Raw genomic sequence first — 22,879 nt, 5'->3', positions numbered from 1 at the left:
TGTTTTTAGGATCATGTGTCTCAAAACTACAGTGGCCAGGAGGGGAAAAAGAGGGCACGGCTCCTGCATCTTTAATAATTGTGTGGAAGGTAGCATTTTAGCATGTGTAGCTGTCATGCAAGGTACACCTGTTACACAATTACAAAAAGTTGCAGGAGCCCTATCCTCTTTTTCACCTGGCCACCCTACGGACCTTTTACTTTTTCTGTAGACTTCCTGGAGAGGGGAGGGGTAAGGAGGATAAGTTCAGTTCCTGTACATGTTGACAATAAAAATCCTTTCCTATAATACAGTGAAGCTTAGTATAATCTGACAATCCGGAAGAACTCTACACCTGTCTGGGCTTTCTTTTTAAATTACCTCCTCATCACCTCTTATTACTAAACAAGCAAAGAGCAGCTGTAGCTCTCAAACTGTGATTAGCATTAAACCCTTCAAAATCCAGCCTAGCTCAGACAGCATCTCTCCCGTTGTACTCAATTGATTAACTCCTACTGGTTTGCAACTAAAACTAATCTATTAATTTAACAACCTTGGAAAAGCTTCAAATGAAGTGTGCTTCACGTCAGAGGAATTTAAATAAATCAAGCAACACATACATCAGAAAGATGGCACTTTGGAGGTGTTTTAAGAGGGATAAATAACTTTAAAAGATTTAAATCATTGCATTTTTGTGTGCCTTTGGCTCTAAAACTAGGGATTGCTTTATTGATTCAACACACACTGCTCTCCATTGCAAAATGCTAGCAGACTGGAATAATGTTATTAGTCTTCTGAGAAAGATAAAATAGGAGAGGGTGGAAGCCACAAACCAATCAGCCTATAGCATCTGAGGAACAGTGCTGGGCTACTCACATATTGCAAAGCTGGAATCCACTATGTTAAAAAAGCATACCTGCATACCTACAGCTTCCACAGCACAGGCCATCACCGCACAATCATTGAAACAGTGACAAAAGACAACTGGCTGTGGTCTGCAGATCTCTATCACCTTGTTAAGTCACTGATGGAAAAACATAAAATGCTGCCAGAAAACACATAGCAAGTGAAGTGATATTCAGCATGCTGGAAATGCAGGCTTTCTAGTTACACTTGTTAATCATGTCAGAGGCCTGCATCTCTAGGCATTAGGCACACTGACCCATGTCTCACAGGACCAAATGACACATTATGTTGAAGATCTGGAATAGTCTGAAAGCAGCAGTGATGGCTGAGGAAGGGTTAGTTAACTCTTTCCTGACAAGACATTATTTTGCAAACAAAATCCTTCTCCCTACTGCCAACCTATTGGGTAGGAGGCCATGGGAACTCAATTGGTTTTCCCTGTCAGCAGGAAAGTAGCATGGACATTGAATTTGGTTCACAAAAATAGCCTATGGCAGAGTTAAACATTCGTTCCTCCAGCACAATCAAAGTCAACATATATATACCTGGAAACTTCTCCAGAATGTCCAATAGTGGCACATTTAATTACAAAAAAAGGAAATCTCTCAAAAGCTAGGGGATCTGTAAAAGATAGGGAAGAGTTAAGAGGGTCTAGTCTTTTCAAGATGCTGGGTATCTAGGAACAGAGGAAGCTGGCATACTGAGTCAAAAATATTTTTAGAGAATTGTCTATGGGTATTAAGTGATCTTGAGCACACTGCTGTGGAGATCCGGAGCCACTAACTGGATATGACTGCATACTTTGATTTAAACAAGTTTAGTTCCACTCAAGTAGAAGTGTTATTTCTGATTTCACAGGCAGAAGTAAGATCCACAGCAAGGCTGAAATGCTTGCTTTACAATAGTCATGAATAAATTGCAAGAAAAAAGAAGCACACTTCAGGAGGATCTGTTATGGTTACTTCTGAAATATTTCATAAAATTCACAAATATAGCTACTCCTTTTAAAATTGCAGCGCTGTTCAATGCAGGAAATCAAAGCCAGAGAATCTTTAGCACATGGCTGTCCAGCATCCCTTGAAGACCCCCAGTGAGGGAGAGACCACACCACACATCTAGATAATTGGCTCCATAGTCAAATTGCCCTTGTTTCAGACATGTGGTATGAAACATAGGGAAGAGACTGACCTCCCTCATAAAAAGAGTTCTACAGGATCAGATAAAGTCCCTTCTAGTCTAATATTCAGATACCTATGGGAAGCCTTACTCCTTGTGGGACACATTGGGAGCCAAATGGCATACAGGTGTTAATGTTTAAGGGACTAAATTAACTTTAATTCAATAACTTCACCCTCCTGAGAAAACAATGTCTAGATTCAGGACATGTGGCCCACTATATCCAATGCTACAAGAGATAAAACACAGCAGAGTCACTTAGGACAAACAGAATCCAAGTGGGCAAAGTGAACAACCCCAAGCTGAAGATCAATCACTTCAAGCCAGTTGGAAATTTGTATAACAAAATCATACAGCACTCCTTTGGGACTGGAAATACAATTTTCAAAGAAAAAAGCTTACAGATTTATCACTGAGAAGTGTAGTTTGGGAATGAATAACAGAGAATCAACAGTCCAGTGCTAACAAGGCAAAGAAGGATGTGATTTGTCCTTCAATAGTAACAATATAGACTACCAAATTACAATATGTAATTCTGCATGGACAGAATGAGAGAATGGACCACTTAAAAAATCAAAGAGGGAAATCCCCAGTGTCAGAGCACTTTGTTCAAGTATTTTTTTGCCCTGTCTCCTCTCTTCTAGACATTAAATGTCTAGATTGGAAACAACTTTGAAGAAGGAAACTCTAAGAAAGGCATTTGTAATGTAAGGAAATGCCCTGAGGCAAATTCATATGACCAAGCGTTGGCCTTCAACATGCAATAACTTCAAAGAAAATAAAATCTGAGCAAATTATTTAACAGTCACTTAATCACCCCATCAAATAGCACACCCCAAAGGGAATAATGCACTCTATCACATTATTCTTAAGCACAGTTTTAACCATGCTATATTTTATTTACAGTGAGCTTTATTCTGGCCATATAAGGATTCATGCTTAGAAATAAGGATTCATGGATTCAAGATTCTGGCAATCCACTGCTTTCAGTTATGTGTTTAAGCAATTATAGTAGTCAGGTAGCACAAGAAGGCAGTCTGCAGCATAGCTCAAGAAAACAAGCTAAAGTAAATAAGGACTAGAGGCAGAAAAGGCAATGTCAAGAGGGGGACCAACAGTTGGAAAAGAAACAGAGTCCTGTGGGCAGGGACACACCTAGAATGCCAAGAACAGATGGGTCATTAAGCCCAACATCTTTATAAAGAGCTTCTAAGCAATCAGTAGGCTCATCAGAACCTGCCCTGAAGAAGCTCATTTGCTTGTGAAGTTAGATCACAGTGGGGAACCTGTTGGCCTCCAGATGTTGTTGAACTCCAGCTCCCATCAGCCCCAGCCAGCTTGGCTAATCATGAGAGATTATGGGAGGTCCAGTCCAACATCATCTAGAGGGCTATCCCTGAGCTAGACAAGAAGCTACCTAGTCCTGAATGAAATATATGGTCTATCTAGTCCAGTATTGCCCACCCTGACCAGCAACAGATCCCTCAGATCTCAGGCTCTACTACTTGACTGTACTTATTTGATTAAAACTTATGCACCAGGGGTGGCTAACCTGAAGCCCTTCAGATGTTGCTAAACTGCAACACTTGTTGGCCCCAGCCAGCATGGCCAATAGGCGGGGATGATAGAAGTTATAGTACAACATCTGGAGGGCTGCAGATTAGCCACTCCTCTTATACACACAATGTATATACAAAACCATATGCACATTCTGCCACTCAGCTATGACCTCTCTTTAACAAGACTAAGGTTCTAACCCTGTGGGTGCCACCACCTGGCATCTTTAGGTTATTCTCTAAAATATTAACAATTTCACACCCAGTTTAATACCATCTGTCAGTGTAATGGTACTCTCTCTTCCTTCGTCCAAATCATGAAGAGGCTGAATGGACCCATATTGGTCTACATTTGAGCCATAACACTTTCCAGTTTGTTTGTTTGTAGATGTGAAACTGGCCCTGTGCCAATAAAAGTTTCTTCAGTTTAGACTAGAGCATTAGAAAAGTGCTGGTAACTTCATCCTTGCACTTCTTCCATTCACATTCCATAATATGCAAAGACACATATGTCCATATTATAAAGGTGTATACTTAGAAATGCCATCCATATCAAGTGTGCTACATGTCTGTAAAAGGCAGCAGATGGCAGTCATCTAAAGGAAATCACATACAACAATTTGTAAACCAGCAGGAAAACTCAACTAGTTGTGTTTTTTGTTGACTCCTTTTCTACATGTATAAACACGAAGCTCCATTCCTTTCCATTATCTTCAAGAAAATGAATCATTATCATCGTTTAAATAACAATAACTAGCATATTGGATAAATGTTTTTATTTTTCTTAAAAATGCTAGCTGGCAAATTGCAGCTAAATGGCTGTCTTTAAAATGACCTGTTTTCATGACTGCCTGCTAACTGATAAGAAAACTTGACCAAGACAGATCTTGCTAGCTATATTAGTACAATAATGATGTATGCCATTAGTGTATTACTGAAAAGAAGCAAAATAATATTGAAATGTGTAAATGTTGACAATAAAAGTAAAAAATAAAAATAAAAAATATAACACCTACACTGTATAAGGGTTTATTTTTATTGCTTTTCTTTTTACAATCATGCATTTTGCTCTGTTCTTGAGTGTCATGGAATGAATTAAACATTTAGATCCCAAGCTAGCTCTAACCATATGCAACAGTAAAGGTCCTAGATGTAGATGCACGTCAAAACATATCCAGCCAGTTCAATAAGGATCTAATGAACGTTGCTATGCAGATGTTCACTGAAATGTTCAGTTGTATGAGCTGCACATGTGGAAGCCTGGGTCCATGGCAGATCTCACTGGCTGGATCACATATAAGACTATAACAAAGGACACTATTAGAATCATTATACGGTTGGCTTTCAACAGGCACACTTATTTTTTTAAAATGGACTTGTATATTACAATTGTTAACTGGCTGTTCCTAGTATTTTCTTTTTACCTTACCTGCATTTAGCCAAACAGCCATACGAATATTGCATAAACACAAACAAGCTTTTACACAGGAGCCTTTTCAGAATAATTTGGTTATGCACAAGCTGACACAGAGTGCATATTTTAAGAAAGATACAGGGATTACTCATAATAAAGCATATCCATAGGGTTTAGTTCAAAGACGAATTGGAAGTGATTCTTGGACTTGAAAGAGAATATATCTCCTGGCCTCAAAGAGAGGCATATAAATACTACAATCTGTTCTTTAACTTTGTGTGATTTGCAGGAATAGCAATCGTATACCAAGTGGCTTTCAACTGTTATGCCTTAAGGGAACACTTTTCATGTTGATTTATCTGTTGAGGAACTCCTGTGAGTTTCAAAATATTCTGGCATCTGTTTTAGGGAGCAGACAGTTCACACAAAGTGCTGGTCCAGTCTACAGGGCACAATGATTGCCCTGTGAGAACCAAGAATGTACCTTAGAACACATCCAACATCCCTGCAAGTGCCCATTGCAATAGTGGAGAAATGATGATTTAGGAGAGCATGTCTGCCATTACTGGTCAGGCAGCTTCGACTACTTTCCCAAAAAACTTCAGGGATTCCACGTGCGTGCGTGCGTGCATGTATGAGAGAGAGAGAGAGAGAGACTTTGAGGACCAGCATATACACCCCACTTGCTTAATTTCAATGGCAGAATGCTTAGGGAGTCCTCTACATTGTGAATTTCTTGGAAGGCTTATTCCTTTTCTGGATCTAGACTTTTTTTTGTAGTAGCAGCAACACCTAGTGGAACAAAAGGGAATTATGAAAAGCAGATTTCTTTCAGTGTGAACAAAGCACATTGCTAATGACCTCCTTTTACTGACAAACTTTCACTAGAGAGAACCAGCTATTTAACTGTAGCAAGGACACCCTTTATGTATGCTGGGATATCCCCACAATGGTTATTTAACAACTGGATAGCCAATGTTTGTGGGAAGTAGGTTGAATGAATGCTTGACTGGCTGGGAGCAGAAATCGGTAAAAAAAATTGCCAGTTTCAGCAAAGCATCCCATAGAGGGTAGATTCAAAGATAAAACCAGATGCAAAAGCCAGACTGGGAGTTTGTCATCTGGGCGAATCTGCATTCCTTTAAAAGAACTCCAAAGATCCAGAGTTGTCCTGTCTTCAGGTGTCCTCTCTAACACCTCTTCTGTTCACAGTCCTGTGGCAAGACACCCAAATACACTTACCTAGAGGTCCTAGGTAAGTGTGTATTGTATTGAGGACTAATCATGTTTGCTGTATTGAGAGTTTTTCATTACAGGACAATTCACATACTGAAATTAACCAGTATAAAGCAACCTGGGTCACTTCCAGATGACCTGTTTATTGAGCATTCATCCTGATTTCTTTGCACAAATTTTGTGGTGAAGTTATTCAACATCCACTGTTTATTGAGCAATCATTCTAATTTATTGGTGAGGAGGTTAGGGCATTGCATCAAGTAATTGTTATCCTGCACTTTCCAGTGTATTTTTCCCTCACTTGCGTTACTGCAAAAAGTCAGATTGCTTTTGGAAGTGGGTTCATTGTTCAAAAATGCCAAATCTACTTTAATTCCCCAACCTGAATTTGCTGGTATGTGACTGAATCACACCCAGAAATTAGCAACAATGTGGAAGCAGCCCTGCATTCTTTCATCTTATCCAGCATCCACAATCACAGACCTTTTCAACATCATAATAGATGTGATAGGAATGTGGCACAGAAGTATACTTGAAGTTTGCAGAGCCAGTGTGGTGTAGCAGTTAAGGTGTTGGACTACGACCTGGGAGACCAGGGTTCAAATCCTCACATGGCCATGAAGCTCACTGGGTGACCTTGGGCCAGTCACTTACTCTCAGCCTCATGGAAACCCTATTCATAAGGTCGCCATAAGTCGGAATCAACTTGACGGCAGTACATTTACATTTACATTGAGAAGACTTTGATATAATGAGGGCTGACACAACAATCAAAATGTATGTTAAATTCTTGCAATAATTAATCAGATTCCCGACAGCTTTTTAATGGATTTGGCCCTCAAGTGGGTCCTCTGTTTTCTGTGTTACTAAATTCTACATTGGAACACACAACACTATATAAAACAGCCTGCATCTTCTCTGCTCATCAATGTTCTATTGCATGCCAACAAAATTGGGCAGGAAATCCTATTACCACCATATTAACATATAGAGCAAGTTAGGAAGGATGTTCCAGTTGGAAACAGTGTCAGGTATCTGCACCTTCAGGAAGCTTCCAAAGCCCCAGTAACATGGGAGGGTCCCCCAGCACTGAGCCCTGAACAGCTGCCAGCAGGAGGGATACTTCGGGGGTTTGGATGTCCCTCCTCCCTCAATCAACCACTTGCTCTCTCCCTCTGGACAATGGTGAGTATCAGGCCCAGCACTGCTGCCCAGAGGGAGGAGAAAGTTGAATGGAGGTGGCTGCTCCTTGCCACAGTCACTGTTTGCTCACCAAACCAAACAGTGGAGCAAGCACCTGTGGCAAGAGGCAGCTGCTGCTTCTCCTCCTTGCTTTTCATTTTTTATTTTTCTTTGTCCCACAACTCCTGCTTTGTGTACCTTCTTGCATCATCAAGAGTTCTGATGAAAGTTTGCCACTCTTCTATATGACATCTTGGTTATTATGACTCAACTGTGAATTTTGAAGTTTGCTTCTGATCCATCACTCACCTGTCTTCTCCCTCTAGGCAAGTCTGAGATTGATCCCACTGGGATGTACTGGCAGGTACCCCTTGCAAGATACTCCTGCTGGGCCCAGACAGAGTGCAAGTAGCTACTGCTGCCTCCCCTCTCCAGTGGTAGTTGGTACTCATTGGGACTGCTAGGGTGGAAGTCAGGGAGATCAACGGTAAGTGGAGAAGGAGCCATTGACAGGAAGGGCCAACTAATACTAGTTTTGACCCCCTCCACCTCCCTGCCGAGTTCTACAGGGGCAACAATGAAACTAAGGAGAAGGAAGCTGACAGACAGTGGCAGTGCTTGCATGTAAGAAGGCAGGCAGGTAGGTAGGGGCTGCCTGAGGGCAGACTAAGGTTGGTGGGGCAGTGCCCCATTTGCACAAATAGACCATCGCCCAATATCCACCACTATCCAGAGGGCAAGCAACTTGAAGCCATCTCCACCTTGATTAGAGTAACTGGATTTAACTCAGACTGAACTTGGGATCCTGCCCTTATGTGGACCTGCCCTCTGCTCACTCATCTGCACTCTCACTCTGGGCAGTCCAATGGTTGAAAGGGCTCTCTCTGAAAGGTGCAACAGCTCTTGCTGTACCACACAGAAGAAAACAGCCAAGTGGACGTGCTTCTGTGCTGCCTCTGCAAATTTCTGACCTATCCTCTTGCTATCCTTTCTGTATGGCGCAATCATTGGGATTGAACCTAGCAAGCCTGCTAAATTCACACTGCTGCTGTGTCCACAATCAAAGGCCATAGCATTCCTCCTAAATTGTTTGCAGGGAGATTAGATGACGCTGCTGTTTCATGAACGTATATTCTGATTTGCTTGCGAGGAGCTTAGGCAACATTCTGTAAAGCAACTGCTGTCCCAAACTTTCCAGTGCATTTTCTCATGGCTTTCCTTATCACAAAAAGTCCAGTTTGAGGGGAAAGAGGGTTTGTTGCTCAGGACCTCCCAATCAAGCTCAATGGTGCAACCTGGATTTGCCAGTATATGAATGAATCCCACCCTCAAATAGCGACCGTTGGGAAGTGCCCAAAATACAGTGGAAGTGCTAGCTACTCCTCACAGCCACCACTTTCATTCACTTGCTTGCCTGCCCTCGCTCATCCTCCCCCCACCCCGGGTGGTACAGCAGTGTGCTTCGCCAACCAGAGATGGTGGGCAACCAAACAAGGAGGCAAAGGTGGCAACAGTAGCAGCAAGGAGTTGCAGCCTCCACCATTCTGCTTCTGCTCTCCCGTTTTCAATGGGAAGTGCAGTAGTTAGGATAGGGCCTGCTAGACTCAAACCCACCTGCTGTTCCACAGAGAGAGAGAGAGAGACAGTACAGACAAACAAGCATATCAAAGGTCTATATTAACGTATATGCTTAACTCAAGATGCAAGTACTGATGGGTACTGTATCCATAATGTAAACTGATGGTAGTTTATTGTTATTTACCGTTATTATTATTATTGTCTTTATTATAAAAGGTAAAGGTGTCCCCGCACTTGTAGTGCGAGTCATTTCCGACTCTTAGGGTGACGTCTTGCGACATTTTACTAGGCAGACTGTATATATGGGGTGGGATTGCCAGTTCCTTCCCCGGCCTTTCTTTACCCCCCAGCATATGCCGGGTACTCATTTTACCGATCACGGATGGATGGAAGGCTGAGTGGACTGTGATGTTCCTATATTAATGTATATATGGTAAGTGTTGGTTGTTTAGAAGATACATGGTAAGTGGAGTGAAAGAGGAGGGGGAGTGAATGGGCAGTAGAATGCTAGATGATTGGCTGAGTGTTTAAAATGGCTGAACGTATAAAAGGAAGAGTGAGAGTGGAATCTGGGGGGAGAAGAGAGAGAGTGGGTTGCTTGGTGGGGTTTGAGAGAGTTGTTTGCCAGGAGAGAGTGAAGAAGGAGGGGGGTGGAGTTCGGATTAGTATTGAGTAAAACCATATGCTTATGTGCCTTAAGAAGAAATCTTGTTAATCTTGTTAGCTTTGTTATCTTTAATAAATACTTAATTTGGTTTACCAAAGGCCTGATCCTTGGCTGGGGTTTCACAGACCAGAAGGGAGGGTAAGGTAATAACCAAGGCTGAAGGGGAACTGTAACAAATGGTGGCAGCGGTGAAGAGAATAACAATACCAGTATTCAGAGTCTCTGGGAATACTAGTATTAGGACGTGACTGGTGGTTGCCTAGCAGGGGGATCTGTTGAGATCTGTCCTAGAGCGGGGAGAGAAAAAATAAAATAAAGGACAGTCCGGACTGGTGGAGTCCCTGGTGGTGCCTAGAGACAGGCAGTAACCACGAGCAGGTAGGAACCTGACAGGGAGAGCCAGGGAAGGGCGTCACATGGACCTCGACCCCTTTTACCGGAGATTCGACTTCCTCCTTCCGTTGGAATCAAACTCCGGCCGTGAGCAGAGCTTTCGGCTGTGTTACTGCCGCTTACCACTCTGTGCCACGGAGGGTCTCTGTCTTTATTTATACCCCACCATTTTTCCAAAACTGGAACTCACGGCGGCTTCCAGATAAAGATACATATAATTAAAAAAACATACAAAGTCTACATTAAAATAAAATTAAACTATTTCCAATATTAAAATCACTACTATTAGTATTCATGTTATTTTTTGTATCTTCAGCATTTTTGTTTATTTTATTTTTGTTGCTTTCCTTTCCTTTCATTGTTCAATATTCAAATAAAAAATGATATATATATTTTTTAAAAAGCACATTGAGTTTGTAATGGCTGCATGGAGCAACCTCTGCTCATGCTCTCCCTGGGATGGTGAGAGGCCATAGCACTGCCCAGACAGAGCACTGCCAAGTGAGGTGCCACTCAGAGAGCATACAGGCAAGTGGATGATGGAATCAGCTGCCCCTCCCCAAGGAAACAGTAGTGGCACTACAAGGGACAGCTGCTGCCGGTGCTCTCTCACCTATGCTCTTTTTCTTGGTAACCCAGTGGTTGGGACTGGGCCCGCTGCGGGGGGGTGGGAGAGAAGGAGGACAAAGATCCCATCAAGGGCATGTTGCTGAGGACACCTCAACTGGCCCTGTCTCCAGCCTTACTGGACACAATTTAAATCGCACACAGGCTGATGACAACTTTGACAGATAAGATTTCCACACAAGAGTACGGCACTTGGGGCACCCCAGGGTCTGCATCAAGGGTTGGCACAAGTAATGTAGTGGTGAATTCAGAAGTGCAGGGTCCCCTCATGATAATCACAGCGAAACCCCCTCCTTTTTCTTCTTTTGCTGCTGGACTGAGAAGGAGATCCTTGTTAATGCCTTCCCCCACAACAACAAATGTCCATAGGAGCCAAACAGCATGAAAGGGAAGACTGTTAGCTACTGAAAAGAGTCTTCTCAATGGCTGACTCACCTTTTACTCTGATTGGCTCCAATCAGAGGGAAAGGACAAGGAAGCAAGTTAGAAGACTCTTCTTAGTTGCTAACATACTCCCCTTTCATACTGATTGGCTAATCGGACACTGGAGACATAGGGATCCTGCTCCCAAAGACCTCCGAGACCCCGGACAACTACACCTCTGGCTGGCACAGCAGGACACCTGCCTGGGCTCATGGTGTTGCTCCGTAACGCCTCTCTGTTGTTTTTCCTCAGTACTGACACCTCCCTGCATGCCGCCTACTTGCCCTTTCCCTCTGGCCCCGGAGGGGGAACCACAATACGTAATACAGAGGAGGCGCCCTCGGGTTGCTCATTCGCTGTCCTGGCAGCACAGCGTAGAAAGTCAAAGGCGTCGCGGCTCAATCTCTTTGACAAGAAAAATCGAATATGTCCCTTAAGGGCCGCCGTACGGCTGTAGGAAGACTAATGGGCGGAGTTGTGCTTCCGGGGCTTCCTTAGGTCGCAAGCAGCCATGGCGGAATATTCTTGTGTTAAAAGAACCAAGCTGGTTCTTAAGGGAACGAAATCAAAAAGGTGAGGGTGTTTTTCTAGTTTGAACTAGAAGGAAGGAGGTGAAATTCTGCCCTTTTGTTCTTCGGTGGTTGGTGGTTCGCTAAGACTTGGCCTCGGAGCCTGCTTTCAATGGCAGAGTCGAAATCATCATAACCGTTAAGTGAGCTTGTATGGAGTGCCTTCCCTTCTCCGCTCAGTAACCATATTGACAGCCCCACACGCATCAGTTATTATGGGTGGGCGCTGCTTCAGAACGGAATGTTTCCAAGAACTGTGAGATCCAGCGACTTTCTTAAGAGCGGCTTTCTCGTGAGAGCCCTTCTGGAAACTCATGAGCAAGGCTAACGTTGATTGTTTCCCCCTGTATGTTGCCTTTATGTATGGAGGTTCCATTTAGCGTTCACGAGTACTGGTTAAAAGTTGGGGTTTTATGAAGGAAAAATCATGGAGGAAAAGGCTATCCGTGGTTACTAGCCATGACGGCTGGGCTGTGCCTCCATAGTTGGAGGCAGTATGCTTCCAAATGCCAATTGCTGGAAACCCAAGGAGTGGAGAATGCTCACTGCAGTCAGATCCTGCTTGTGGGTTTCCCAAGAACAACTGGCTGGACACTGTGAGAACAGGAGGCTGGACTAGATGGGCCATTGGCCTGATCCAGCAGGCACTTATGTTCTTTTGCCTGGATTATTTATAGGTAGTTTACAATGTGATGGTTACACATCTCCTACACTCTGTTCCATTGAAGCAAGGAGCTCCTGGCGCTAATGGTATGCATCTCTGGAGTGAAACAGGCTCAGTGACTGTATAAAAATAGTTGTTCAGCATCACCTTAAACTTTTGTGATAAATTGTGCTTCTCTGGTATGTACATCTTTCCCCGCATAATACACCTTTCTCCCTTGGTAATACTTATGTGTATTTTTTTTGTCCATCTCTGACTAGTTGCTGTTCATGATTACTCTGTTCTCTGCACTTCCTGTTGCTCTATCTAGTTCCTTTCTTTTCATCTGTGTCTTTCTTTCTGCTCCTCATCTTGGTTCTGGTTTTCATGTTACAATATTTCTTCTTTGCACCGCAGGACCCAACTTTGCTCTCATCTGTATATTTAGGGGGAAATGTGAAGTGAAGCTTGCAGGTCTTGCCTATGGTCACCATTAGATTGCAGATGTTGGCTGTGGTCACCTCTGTGACTGTTAGTGAAAACTGAATGTTCATAGTCACAGAGCTAACTGCTAGCAGGACATGTAAATTCCCAGTTACGAGTTATGCTGCCAGCCTGCTTGCAGATTCAGCAGCAATTCCAAACAAAACATCACTAAAATATATTGTAACTTCCCACATAGCTTTTTCTTGTCTTTACTGACCGGAATTTATGGGAGAACGTAAATTTCAGAGTAAGGAGATCACAAAGGCAAAACTTCGGGGAAACATGCTTGAGGTTAAGAAACTGGGATGCATTAGCACTACATGCAGGAATTTTTCTTGGATATGCCTTTACTACTCTTTATTGATGATTTGATTAAAGCGGGGTAGCCAACATGGTGCCTTCCAGATGTTGTTGTATTACAACTCCCATCAACCTTTGCCATTGGCCATGCTGGCTAGGGAAGATGGGAAATGTAGTCCAACAACATCTGGAGGGCACTACATTGGCAGCCAGTTGATTCAAGAAAAGATATGTGTAATCAATAAACTGTTTGGGATTGTATATTGTATACAAAGCATGTTGTTATTTTTTCACTCTGTGTCATTTTGCAGTAAGAAGAAAAACAAAGATAAAAAAGGGAAAAGAGAAGAAAATGATGCGGATCAGCTTGATGTTGTTGGTAAGTTAACTTTTCCATGGAGGTGCATGTAGAACACTGGTAGCTCTTTTAGAGTGGGTGGGTTATGGTTACAGAGCAAAGAGTTGTTAGTTTTTACATGAAACAGAAATTATTATTATTTATTTATTAAATTAATATCCCACCCTTCCTCCCAGAAGGAGCCCATTGACTGGGACAGACATTCCAATCTTCAACATTTCAACCATCTGTCTGCTTCCTACACTGGTATTATATGTTGTGCCACCTTGCTGTAGCATAGCTAGTAGTTCAATTCTCCCAGACAAACTAGGAACTGCAAACCATAGGACAAACCTTGCTTACAGCTTGTGGCTTGTCTGTAGTAAGCCTGAGTTCAGGTGACACACTAAGCCAAACCATGGGTTAGCTCAGTATAGCAGCAAAACAACAGGGGAGAAGCAAAGGGGTTGCAATCTCCTCTTCAGAAGCCTGTACATTTGCTCATTCACACTAAGCTATAGTTTAGCTTAGCTTTATTTTGAACCGAGTCTCAATTGAATATCACCTTTTTTTTCTTTTTAAAAAGCAGCATACAGACCATTATTATTTATTTATTGCATTTGTATGCCACAGTTCCATAAGTAAGCCCATGGTGGCATCATAGTACTTTCCAACAAGGACTGGAAATATACCTTAACAGAAAACAAACAATGCTCAAAGAGGAGTTAAGGTGCACATATGAAACACCAAATAAAATACAAATGTTTAATGCACATATATAGTTAAACCAATATAAAATCACTGCTAGAATTCTGCATGTGATATTGAATCAATGTCCACATAAGGGAAAATACAAGAAACAGAATATAAAAGCCAAACAAAATCTGCAACTGTAATAAATCAATGCTAATACAAGATGAGATACAAAAACAAAGTGCAGCCAAACACATTTTGACAGAATTTTGACAGAGTTTTCTTCAGAGCCAGTGTGGCATAGTGTTAAGGTGTTGGACTACGACCTGGGAGACCAGGATTTGTATTCCCACACAGCCATGAAGCTCACTGGGTGACCTGAGGCCAGTCATTGCCTCTTAGCCTCAGAGGGAGGCAATGGTAAAACCACCTCTGAATACTGCTTACCATGAAAACCCTATTCATAGGGTCGCCAGGAGTTGGAATCGACTTGAAGGCAGTCCATTTCATTTTTTTTTCTTCAGTGGCCTTCTGACTTATTAGGCATGTAAAATGTAAATGGACTGCCTTCAAGTCGATTCCGACTTAGGGCGACCCTATGAATTGGGTTTTCATGGTAAGCGGTATTCAGAGGTGGTTTATCATTGCCTTCCTCTGAGGCTGAGAGGCAGTGACTGGCCCAAGGTCACCCAGTGAGCTTCATGGCTATGTGGGGATTTGAACCCTGGTCTCCCAGGTTGTAGTCCAACACTGTAACCACTATACCACACTGGCTCTTATATCTTATATATTACTCTCATTGATAAGGGCTGATACATTAGCAGTTCAAAATCTCATTTTCTCCTGTTGGTATATTTTTAAAAATAGTAACAAGGATTTTACCAACACTATGCGTCCATCCAGCTAGAGCAGGATCCAAAATCCTTGTTACCATTTTTAGAAATACACCAACAGGAGAGATTATACCAAAGATTATAAAATGGTCTTTCAGCTATATGTTTCCTGTCACTGACACTTTATATTGTTATTGATTGTCATTGTAGGTTATGCTTGGTCTGTCTGTTTAAAAAAATGTTAGGAAGGAAAAGTTCTTCATTGCTTGGTATTGCTGACGATTCCCCTGGAAGCAGTTACTATCATGTATATATTGTGAAGCAGACAACAGGTGTGTTCTTGTTTTCTTTCTGTTTCCTTTTTTATATTAGAAGGGTGGTGGACTGTAACAAATTTTGGCGAAATCACAGGAACTGTAGCGATAGAGATGGGTCCTGGAACCTACATCAGTGCTCTTGACAATGGCCTTTTTACACTTGGAGCACCTCATAAAGGTTGGTATCAGCAAAAGTGGAGACAAATTCTCTCTTTTTTTTTCTCTGCCTCCCCCCTCGGCATGGGGAGGTATGCCTCTCTTCTTAGATGATTCTGTATTGCTCTGTGGTACCAACTATACTATGATCCAGTTTTCCAAATGAATCCAAAAACATTTCCAGACCACATACGTCTTTAACCTTCCTGCAGATATCTAATTTAGTCATTAGTGTCACACCAACAGCATGAAAGAACTATGAGTTGTATTCAACTAAGTCCTGCTCAGAGTATTTATTTATTTATTACATTTATATACCACCTTTCCTCCAAGGAGCTCAAAGTAGTATACTTGGTTCACCCTTCTCCTTTTTATCCTCACAACAACTCTGTGAGGTAGGGTAGGCTGAGAGATAGCGTTTGGCCCAAAGTCACCCAGTGAGCTTCACGGCTGAGTAGGGATTCAAATCCTGGTCTCCCAGCTCATGGTCTAAGACTGCAAAGACACGTCTACTCAGAAATAAGCTCCATTGGGTTCAATGGGACTTACTCCTAGTTAAGAGTGTATTGGATTGCAGCCTAACACACTCACCATTACACCACACTGTCTACTACATGTGTATTACCTTCAGTAGTCTACTCTGAGTAGGAGTAGCCCTGAATACCACCACCCCTCAGTGTTTTTTGTTTAGCAGCGTATGTGATATTGGTTTTTAGGTGAACTATGTTATAATATTTAGCTGTCAATTTCATGGAAATGGACTTGTGTGGTCTTTAGACTGTACCTTTGCCTCTTATGCTCTAGCAGCAGAGTGCAAACTGTTTGTTCGTTTGATGCTACATTTTTTATAAGACCCACCCACTGCTCTGTAAATGGATTGTTATTTATTTCTGTATGGAATACAGAGAAGTGTGTGCAGTGAGAATGACAAAATAAAACACTGGACAAATTAGTAAAGTTCCCAGTGGCTTTGATAAGTTTTCTGAGTCGCGTACATCAATAATTGCTAACAGCATTTTCCAGCCTACTTTATTTTTAATACCTCCAGATGAAGGTCCTAACCCACCTGAACAATTTACTGCTGTCAAGCTGTCAGATTCAAGGTAATTACTTTCCTGGGTTTTACATTAACTATTAAGTTAATCAGGCTTTCTTAGGCTTCTGTATACAAGAATGTTTGAAATTGATTTTCTTTCTGTAGATCTACTTTCTAATCATAGCTTAGAAACAATATTCTTCCCCTTTGATAAACTGGCACATGCCTAAATGAAGGAATGTGATAGAGTTTATCTTGTGCATGTCCATGGATTAAGAATTTCTGACTCAGACACAAATGACATCCCTGCAGCTGCTAATGCATAGATTTGTGACCTGTAGATTGTCGTGCAGAGTTGTTTATTCTCTGTAGAAGGGGGAAAACCTGTAATTCTGTAACCTGCATAAACTAAGCAAATTTGTGTTGTTTGTCCTTATTTTGTACAATGTAGCTCCCTGATACCTTGTTCAGTGATCCTCCTGGCTTCTGATATTTCAGTAAGCACTGCTCTTACACATACAAAGTATGTATTTGCAATCATGTGGACTAGAAAGTTGTTGTTGTTTTTTTAAAAAAGCCTAAACACTAGGATTTGGAGGAAGCTGGATTCTGCGCTTGGTACCATGTTCTGCTGCTTCTATGTGCTCCCATGGAATTACAGCATATAATTACACATCCCTGCTCTAGGGTCTCAAATATCCTACCTTGCATCTTTTTAAATGTAAATGACAAAAAATAGAATCAAAGATACTGAAGAATAATGCTTTTATTAATGTCCAGCACCTTTCAGACCAGAAAGGCCTTCCATAGAGGCTTTTTTTTGCAAAAAGATAGGACAACAATGAATAAACCAGCCATTTTCTTAACAAATATTAAGCCAACTTCAAACCAGAGTTAAGCATATCGACAGTGGAATCTTGTATATGTCTGTTCAGATGTAAGCCCCAGTGAGTTCACTGGAATTTACTCCTAGGTAAGTGTGTATAAGATTACAGCCTAAATCGCACTGATTTCAGTAGGAGAGTTTTAAAATATGCTTATCTTTTTCCATTGAAATCAGGCATGCTTAGTTTTTGTTAGATTATTCCCCCTGTTCATGCAAACTAACTGCAGCTGTTTTTTTATTTTAATATCACTTTTTAACATAGCTAGGGTCCACAAAAGCTGGAGAAAGACAAGATATAAATAAATAGCATAGTGTTCTCGCACCTTGATTGTTACTTTAACCTAGGGCAGTAGTTTTCACACTTTCTACCTGCTCATATTGATCTCTCTGACAAAGAACCCCAGCATCTTTTTTAACTTCTCTGTGCAAAACATTCTGGGGCATGTTGTCGAGTGTAAAAGCAAGTTCCTATGGAGCCCCACCCCGGCTTGTTGGACTTCACAGTCTTAACTCTGTGTGCAACATAGAAAATACCCAATGTTCCTCTGCAGCTGTCCGTGCCAGGAGAAGGATGGTAGTAGTGGGAAAGCAGTTTATCAGGGAAATTGTTGATCGTTATTGAGCTTCCCATTGGGAAATCCATAATAAAGAATTCTAAAGGGATCATGGAGTTCCCTCGAACATAGTTTGAAAACCATAAACCTTGGTGATGATCTAATCAGTTAACTAATGCCATTCCTTGTTTTCCTTTGTTCCTTTTTTTTTTTAAGAATTGCATTGAAATCGGGCTACGGTAAATACCTCGGCATTAATTCAGATGGGCTGGTTGTTGGACGTTCTGATGCAATAGGTTCAAGGGAGCAGTGGGAGCCAGTGTTTCAAGAGGCAAGTTTCAGCTGTGATCCTTAATGCATAATGCAGTCATTTTAGGTTATAGGAAGAGGAACAAGAGCTCAGTGGCAGAAGATGTGCTTTATATGCAGAAGGACCCAGGTTCGGTCCCTAGCCCTTCCAGTTAAATGGGATCAGATAGGAAGTGATGGAAGACTCTTGTCTGAGACTCTGGAGGGCCTCTATCAGTCAGTGTAGATATTAATGGACTAGATGGACAAATTGTCTTACCTGGTATAAGGCAGCTGCCAATGTTCCTACCACTTGAAGAAGAACTTTTACTGAGATCAAATGACAGCGATGGAACATGCACTATGAGGCTATGACAAAATTTCAGAAGTGGCTGTTTTGTTCAGACAGAAAGTTTTATATCTTCGTTTTTATAGCTTCGGATATGGGGCGGTATACAAATGTAATAAATAATAATAATAATAATCTTTGAAAATAGCATTCAGCATTTTAAAGCAGAGTTGACACTAATCAGCAAATCCCAGGTTTGAATTCTAAAATTGCGTTTTCAAATGCCAGTGTTGTGATGTTCATAAAATGACAAAAGGGCTAATTATGAGTTGAAAATCGACATGCATGCGTTCCAGTTTTAAACTTAAATTAATGAGTTTTGAATGGAGCAGATTGTTTCAGCACTATTAAAGTAATCTAGTAAAGAAAGGCCGGGGAAGGAACTGGCAATCCCACCCCAGATATACGGTCTGTCTAGTAAACGTTGCAAGACGTCACCCTAAAAGTCGGAAACGACTCGCACTATAAGTGCGGGGACACCTTTACCTTTAGTAAAATCATAAAGCATTTCTGTAGGAGCATCATCATAAGTCTTGCTAATTTGACTTGATTTTTTTCCCCTGCAGGGACAAATGGCTCTGTTAGCAGCAAACAGCAGCTTTATCAGCTGTAATGAAGAAGGTGATATAGTAGCCAAAAGTAAAACTGCAGGTAACGAGGAAATGATTAAGGTAATTCGAAATGGCTTGTATGTGCATTTCTTATATTTGTCTGTGTGACTGTTTAAAGGAGAAATGCAGAAATGTGTAGAATACTTACATGTGAAACTTCTTCAGTGGCTGTCATATGCAAAAGAATTGTTGCCTGGTCAGATGGCATAGAGCATTTATTTTAACTAGCCTGCATCTCCGTTCTGGACATTTTTTTCCTTTATGGGAAGGGAGGAGTCTCAGCAATTTTAGCTGAAATAGCTGGTGAGGGGCCAAACTGCGTCTTAGACTGCATTACTTCAGACCACATATACGGGCTTTAGGTTGCATAGCAGAGTGTTCCCCACTGCACATAGGAAACTAGACATTAGGGAGACAGGTTCTACCCTAGCTGTGTTCTTGCACAGTAATCTGCTTCTTCCTGCTCTCTCATAAGTCCTTGCAAAGTACATGCCCTGGCTTAACACATTGCACACCATTGCCTATGCAATATCAGTATGATATTTCTTCAGTTTGTATATATGTGTAAGTGCAATTGCAAAGGTTTTGCAAGAAGATTTTGTCAGATCAGATCCTTTACTTACATGTGTGACTTGTGCTTTTCAGTTTCACTGGACATAAGAACACATTTTTGGGTGAAAAAAACCCTTATACAAATGGAAGATGTTTTTACCTTTGGTCTTCCTCAGTTTTTAAATAGACAACATGATCTTTTTCGTTTTAGATCAGAACTTGTGCTGAAAGAGAAGCCAAGCAAAAAGATGACATTCCGGAGGAAGACAAAGGAAATGTTAAGCAATGTGAAATCAACTACGTGTATGTAACAAGCATTTCTTGCCTATCAGTAAAAATAAATCAAGAAAAGCAAGTTGTATCAGAGTACAAATAACTCCTAGTTCCCCTAATATAAAATTTTTGGGTCTTGATGCCTGAGTAAACCTATAAAGCTGAACAAACTTTACATCATTATCATGATCTGGTGGGTTTTGTTTTGAGGAGCAACTTGCTTTCACAGGACAAGGAGATGAGCTTTTGTTTTTACATGCAAGGCTAATGTATTGCATGACTCATCTTGCTGTTATCACTGGTATCATTTATAAATGGAACTTTATTGTTGGAGATTTTCCCCCTTTTAAAACACATAGAATATTCTTTCTTCTCCCCTCCCCAAATATCTCTTTGATTCCTTCATGGAGCTCTTAAATCCCTGGTATGTGCTACTAATGTTTACAAGTGTGATTTGCAACAACCTGTTGCACCATGTCCTCACCCCTGACAGGAATGCAGCCAACCACGTCCTCCTCCAAGAAGCAAACCAATTCACTACACGCATGTGCGCACACAGACACACAGAGTTTTCCATCTTTTTCCAACTGACTCTCCACATTTAATTATTCCTAGAGGCATCTGAGCATGCTGAGTCCTCATTGGATTCTCGGGGGGGGGTTGTCCCCTTTTGTTTTTTTTGTTTGTTGTTGTATACGTCTGCAAACCTTGGAGTTACATTGATACCTCCTTCTTATCTTTTAGTGGCCTTGTTTTGGCTCTCATCCTATTGACACCCTGCCTCCTAAGTTCACTGTTGGAGGGATTATAATATTTAATACAAATGAAAGATACTGATATTCAGTTTTTTCCTTTACAGGAAGAAGTTTCAGAGTTTTCAAGACCGTAAGCTCAAAGTAAGCCAAGAAGACAGTAAAGCTTTGAAAAAAGCTAGGAAAGAAGGCACTTTTCATGAGGCCTTGTTGGACAGGTACTCTTCCCATTGATATAGAATGTCAATTGTCAGTCAGAGGTCCTAAGAGTGCTAGCAAATACGCCACACAACAAACATGCAAACACAGTATCATAAAGGCTGTTTCACAAAAATTCACTGTTATGTAGAAAATGAGTTATCAGGAAGCATGGTGTTAGGCTTGCTCTATCCCTGTCATGTTCCTTTTTTATATGAAGTATTTTTAATTTCCCTGGAGGGAGTGTTCATACATGCAGAGCGTACCGCTTACACTCTGAAGTGGTGCAGTCCAGCAGTAGTTCTGTCACTTTGCCTGATGTTGTGTTGATGAGGGCTCAGCTGACTGCTCAACTGAATGTAAAGCATAATGTTTTTGATATCAGATGTTTTTGATATCAGGTGGTGTAAATGCTCTGGATTGTTTGAGCTCTGGTTGCTTCACATATGTGCATTGTCACCAGATGCTACAGCTTACAGATGGTGTACCTGCAGATATGAACTTGTCCTTAGTCTACCATAGTCTACAAAGTGTACTGTCATGTACAGTGACAAATCTTACACAGCAGCTACAACTGCAATTTTCAATTAATCAGAGATCCCCCAAGGGGGATTTTTAAAAACATTTTAATTTTTTGAATGCCATTGAGCATTCCAGCCCATGGTGGCCGATCTTAAAAGTAGAATCTATCACAGGAGTGATGCTTGTGCATGCATTTGAAAGTCCAATATCGATATATACACACTCGTTTTTTTCTTTTTATTTGTCCACATCCATAGTGATAAATCTTGATAATGGTGTTATCAGACTTAAGGTGACTATTAACAAAGCTGCTTTGTACTAGAGAAAAATGTGCTTTATCTTTGATTATATTTCATCATGCTTTCCATCAATTTACCTAGAAGAGATGTTAAGCTAGCTGGACTGTATCTTCCTGTAAGTTCTATGTGAGAGAATGGGTTAACCACATCCACTTGTGGCATCACTCACCACTAGCTTGCAGCCCTTGGGCCAAAATAAATAAGCCACCCCTGCCTTGAAATGAAATTAATGGGGAACAACCTCTGGCTTTTAAAGGTGTTCTAGTACTCATTCTACTTTGTTGTATTATATAGATATGTCAAACATTTTAACTTTAACTTTTCTTGTCTTCAGGAGATCAAAATTGAAAGCTGACAGATACTGCAAATAGTCAAAACAGAACCTGGCCTTTCCTATCATTTCGCTTTCTTTATCAGTACCTCTTCAATGTGTGAATTCTTTTGAATAAAACTGTTTAGCAAGTAGATTTTAATTACACTAAGATTTTGTTTCTTCTTTTGGAAATAAAGTGTTGATGTTCAAACATGTCCATGAAGAACATGTCCATGCTTCTGTCTGAAGCTATATTATTATTGTTCTTGCTTTTTTAATATAAACTGAAATAATTTTTGCATAAGTTTAGGGAAAGTGTGTAAATTTCATGTATGATGGAACCACTCCTTTCTAATTCACCTTATCTTGACATGGTAGAGATAAAACTCTAGTGGTGCCAACATGTGCAGGCCCAATAACACACAATGCTTTCTCAGAAGGAGAGGGGTTGTCACACATTCTGGACTTGTGTGAGTTACATCCAATACACAGTAATTACCAAAGGCTGGAGCATATGAAGTAGACAATTGTGTTGCCCCATTATGCATTGATTCTATATATTTTTAACGCAAACTCAGTTTCCTCACAAATTGCAGTGGCTAAAGCTGAGAATAACACCTGACATTCAGACTTATTCTAGAACTGTATGTTACATGAGTGGAACTTCTCCGTAGTCAGTAGGTTCTGAATTATAATCTTAGTAACATATAGGGTTGTTGCAGCTAGAGTACAAGTGCTGATTAAGGGTGAATCCTTATACATGTTTACACAGAAG

At 41.1% G+C, this 22,879-nt stretch overlaps 1 protein-coding gene across 1 annotated transcript; it reads left to right on the top strand.

The window, feature by feature from the left end:
* The first annotated feature begins 11,485 nt into the window (after positions 1 to 11,485).
* On the top strand, positions 11,486 to 22,317 carry FRG1 (FSHD region gene 1). Its single transcript, XM_061584557.1, has 9 exons — positions 11,486 to 11,710; positions 13,447 to 13,514; positions 15,371 to 15,493; positions 16,520 to 16,574; positions 18,164 to 18,278; positions 19,151 to 19,255; positions 19,959 to 20,050; positions 20,880 to 20,990; positions 22,126 to 22,317. The coding sequence occupies exons 1-9, from the start codon at positions 11,649 to 11,651 to the stop codon at positions 22,160 to 22,162; spliced, it is 768 nt and encodes a 255-aa protein (XP_061440541.1). The 5' UTR covers positions 11,486 to 11,648; the 3' UTR covers positions 22,163 to 22,317.
* The last annotated feature ends 562 nt before the right edge of the window (positions 22,318 to 22,879 follow it).

The sequence above is a fragment of the Rhineura floridana genome, chromosome 9 (assembly GCF_030035675.1).
Source record: "Rhineura floridana isolate rRhiFlo1 chromosome 9, rRhiFlo1.hap2, whole genome shotgun sequence".
Taxonomy (NCBI): domain Eukaryota; kingdom Metazoa; phylum Chordata; class Lepidosauria; order Squamata; family Rhineuridae; genus Rhineura; species Rhineura floridana.
The sequence above is the reverse complement of the archived record's forward strand: the minus strand, read 5'-3'. Positions and strand labels throughout refer to the sequence as shown.

What these genes read in the sequence shown, in the direction of transcription:
- FRG1 (XM_061584557.1), top strand. Translation starts at nt 11,649, where the DNA reads ATGGCGGAATATTCTTGTGTTAAAAGAACCAAGCTGGTTCTTAAGGGA. An exon ending in AAGGGAACGAAATCAAAAAG is followed by an intron (nt 11,711 to 13,446) that starts GTGAGGGTGTTT and finishes GTCATTTTGCAG; the next exon opens with TAAGAAGAAAAACAAAGATA. An exon ending in GGGAGCCAGTGTTTCAAGAG is followed by an intron (nt 18,279 to 19,150) that starts GCAAGTTTCAGC and finishes TTTCCCCTGCAG; the next exon opens with GGACAAATGGCTCTGTTAGC.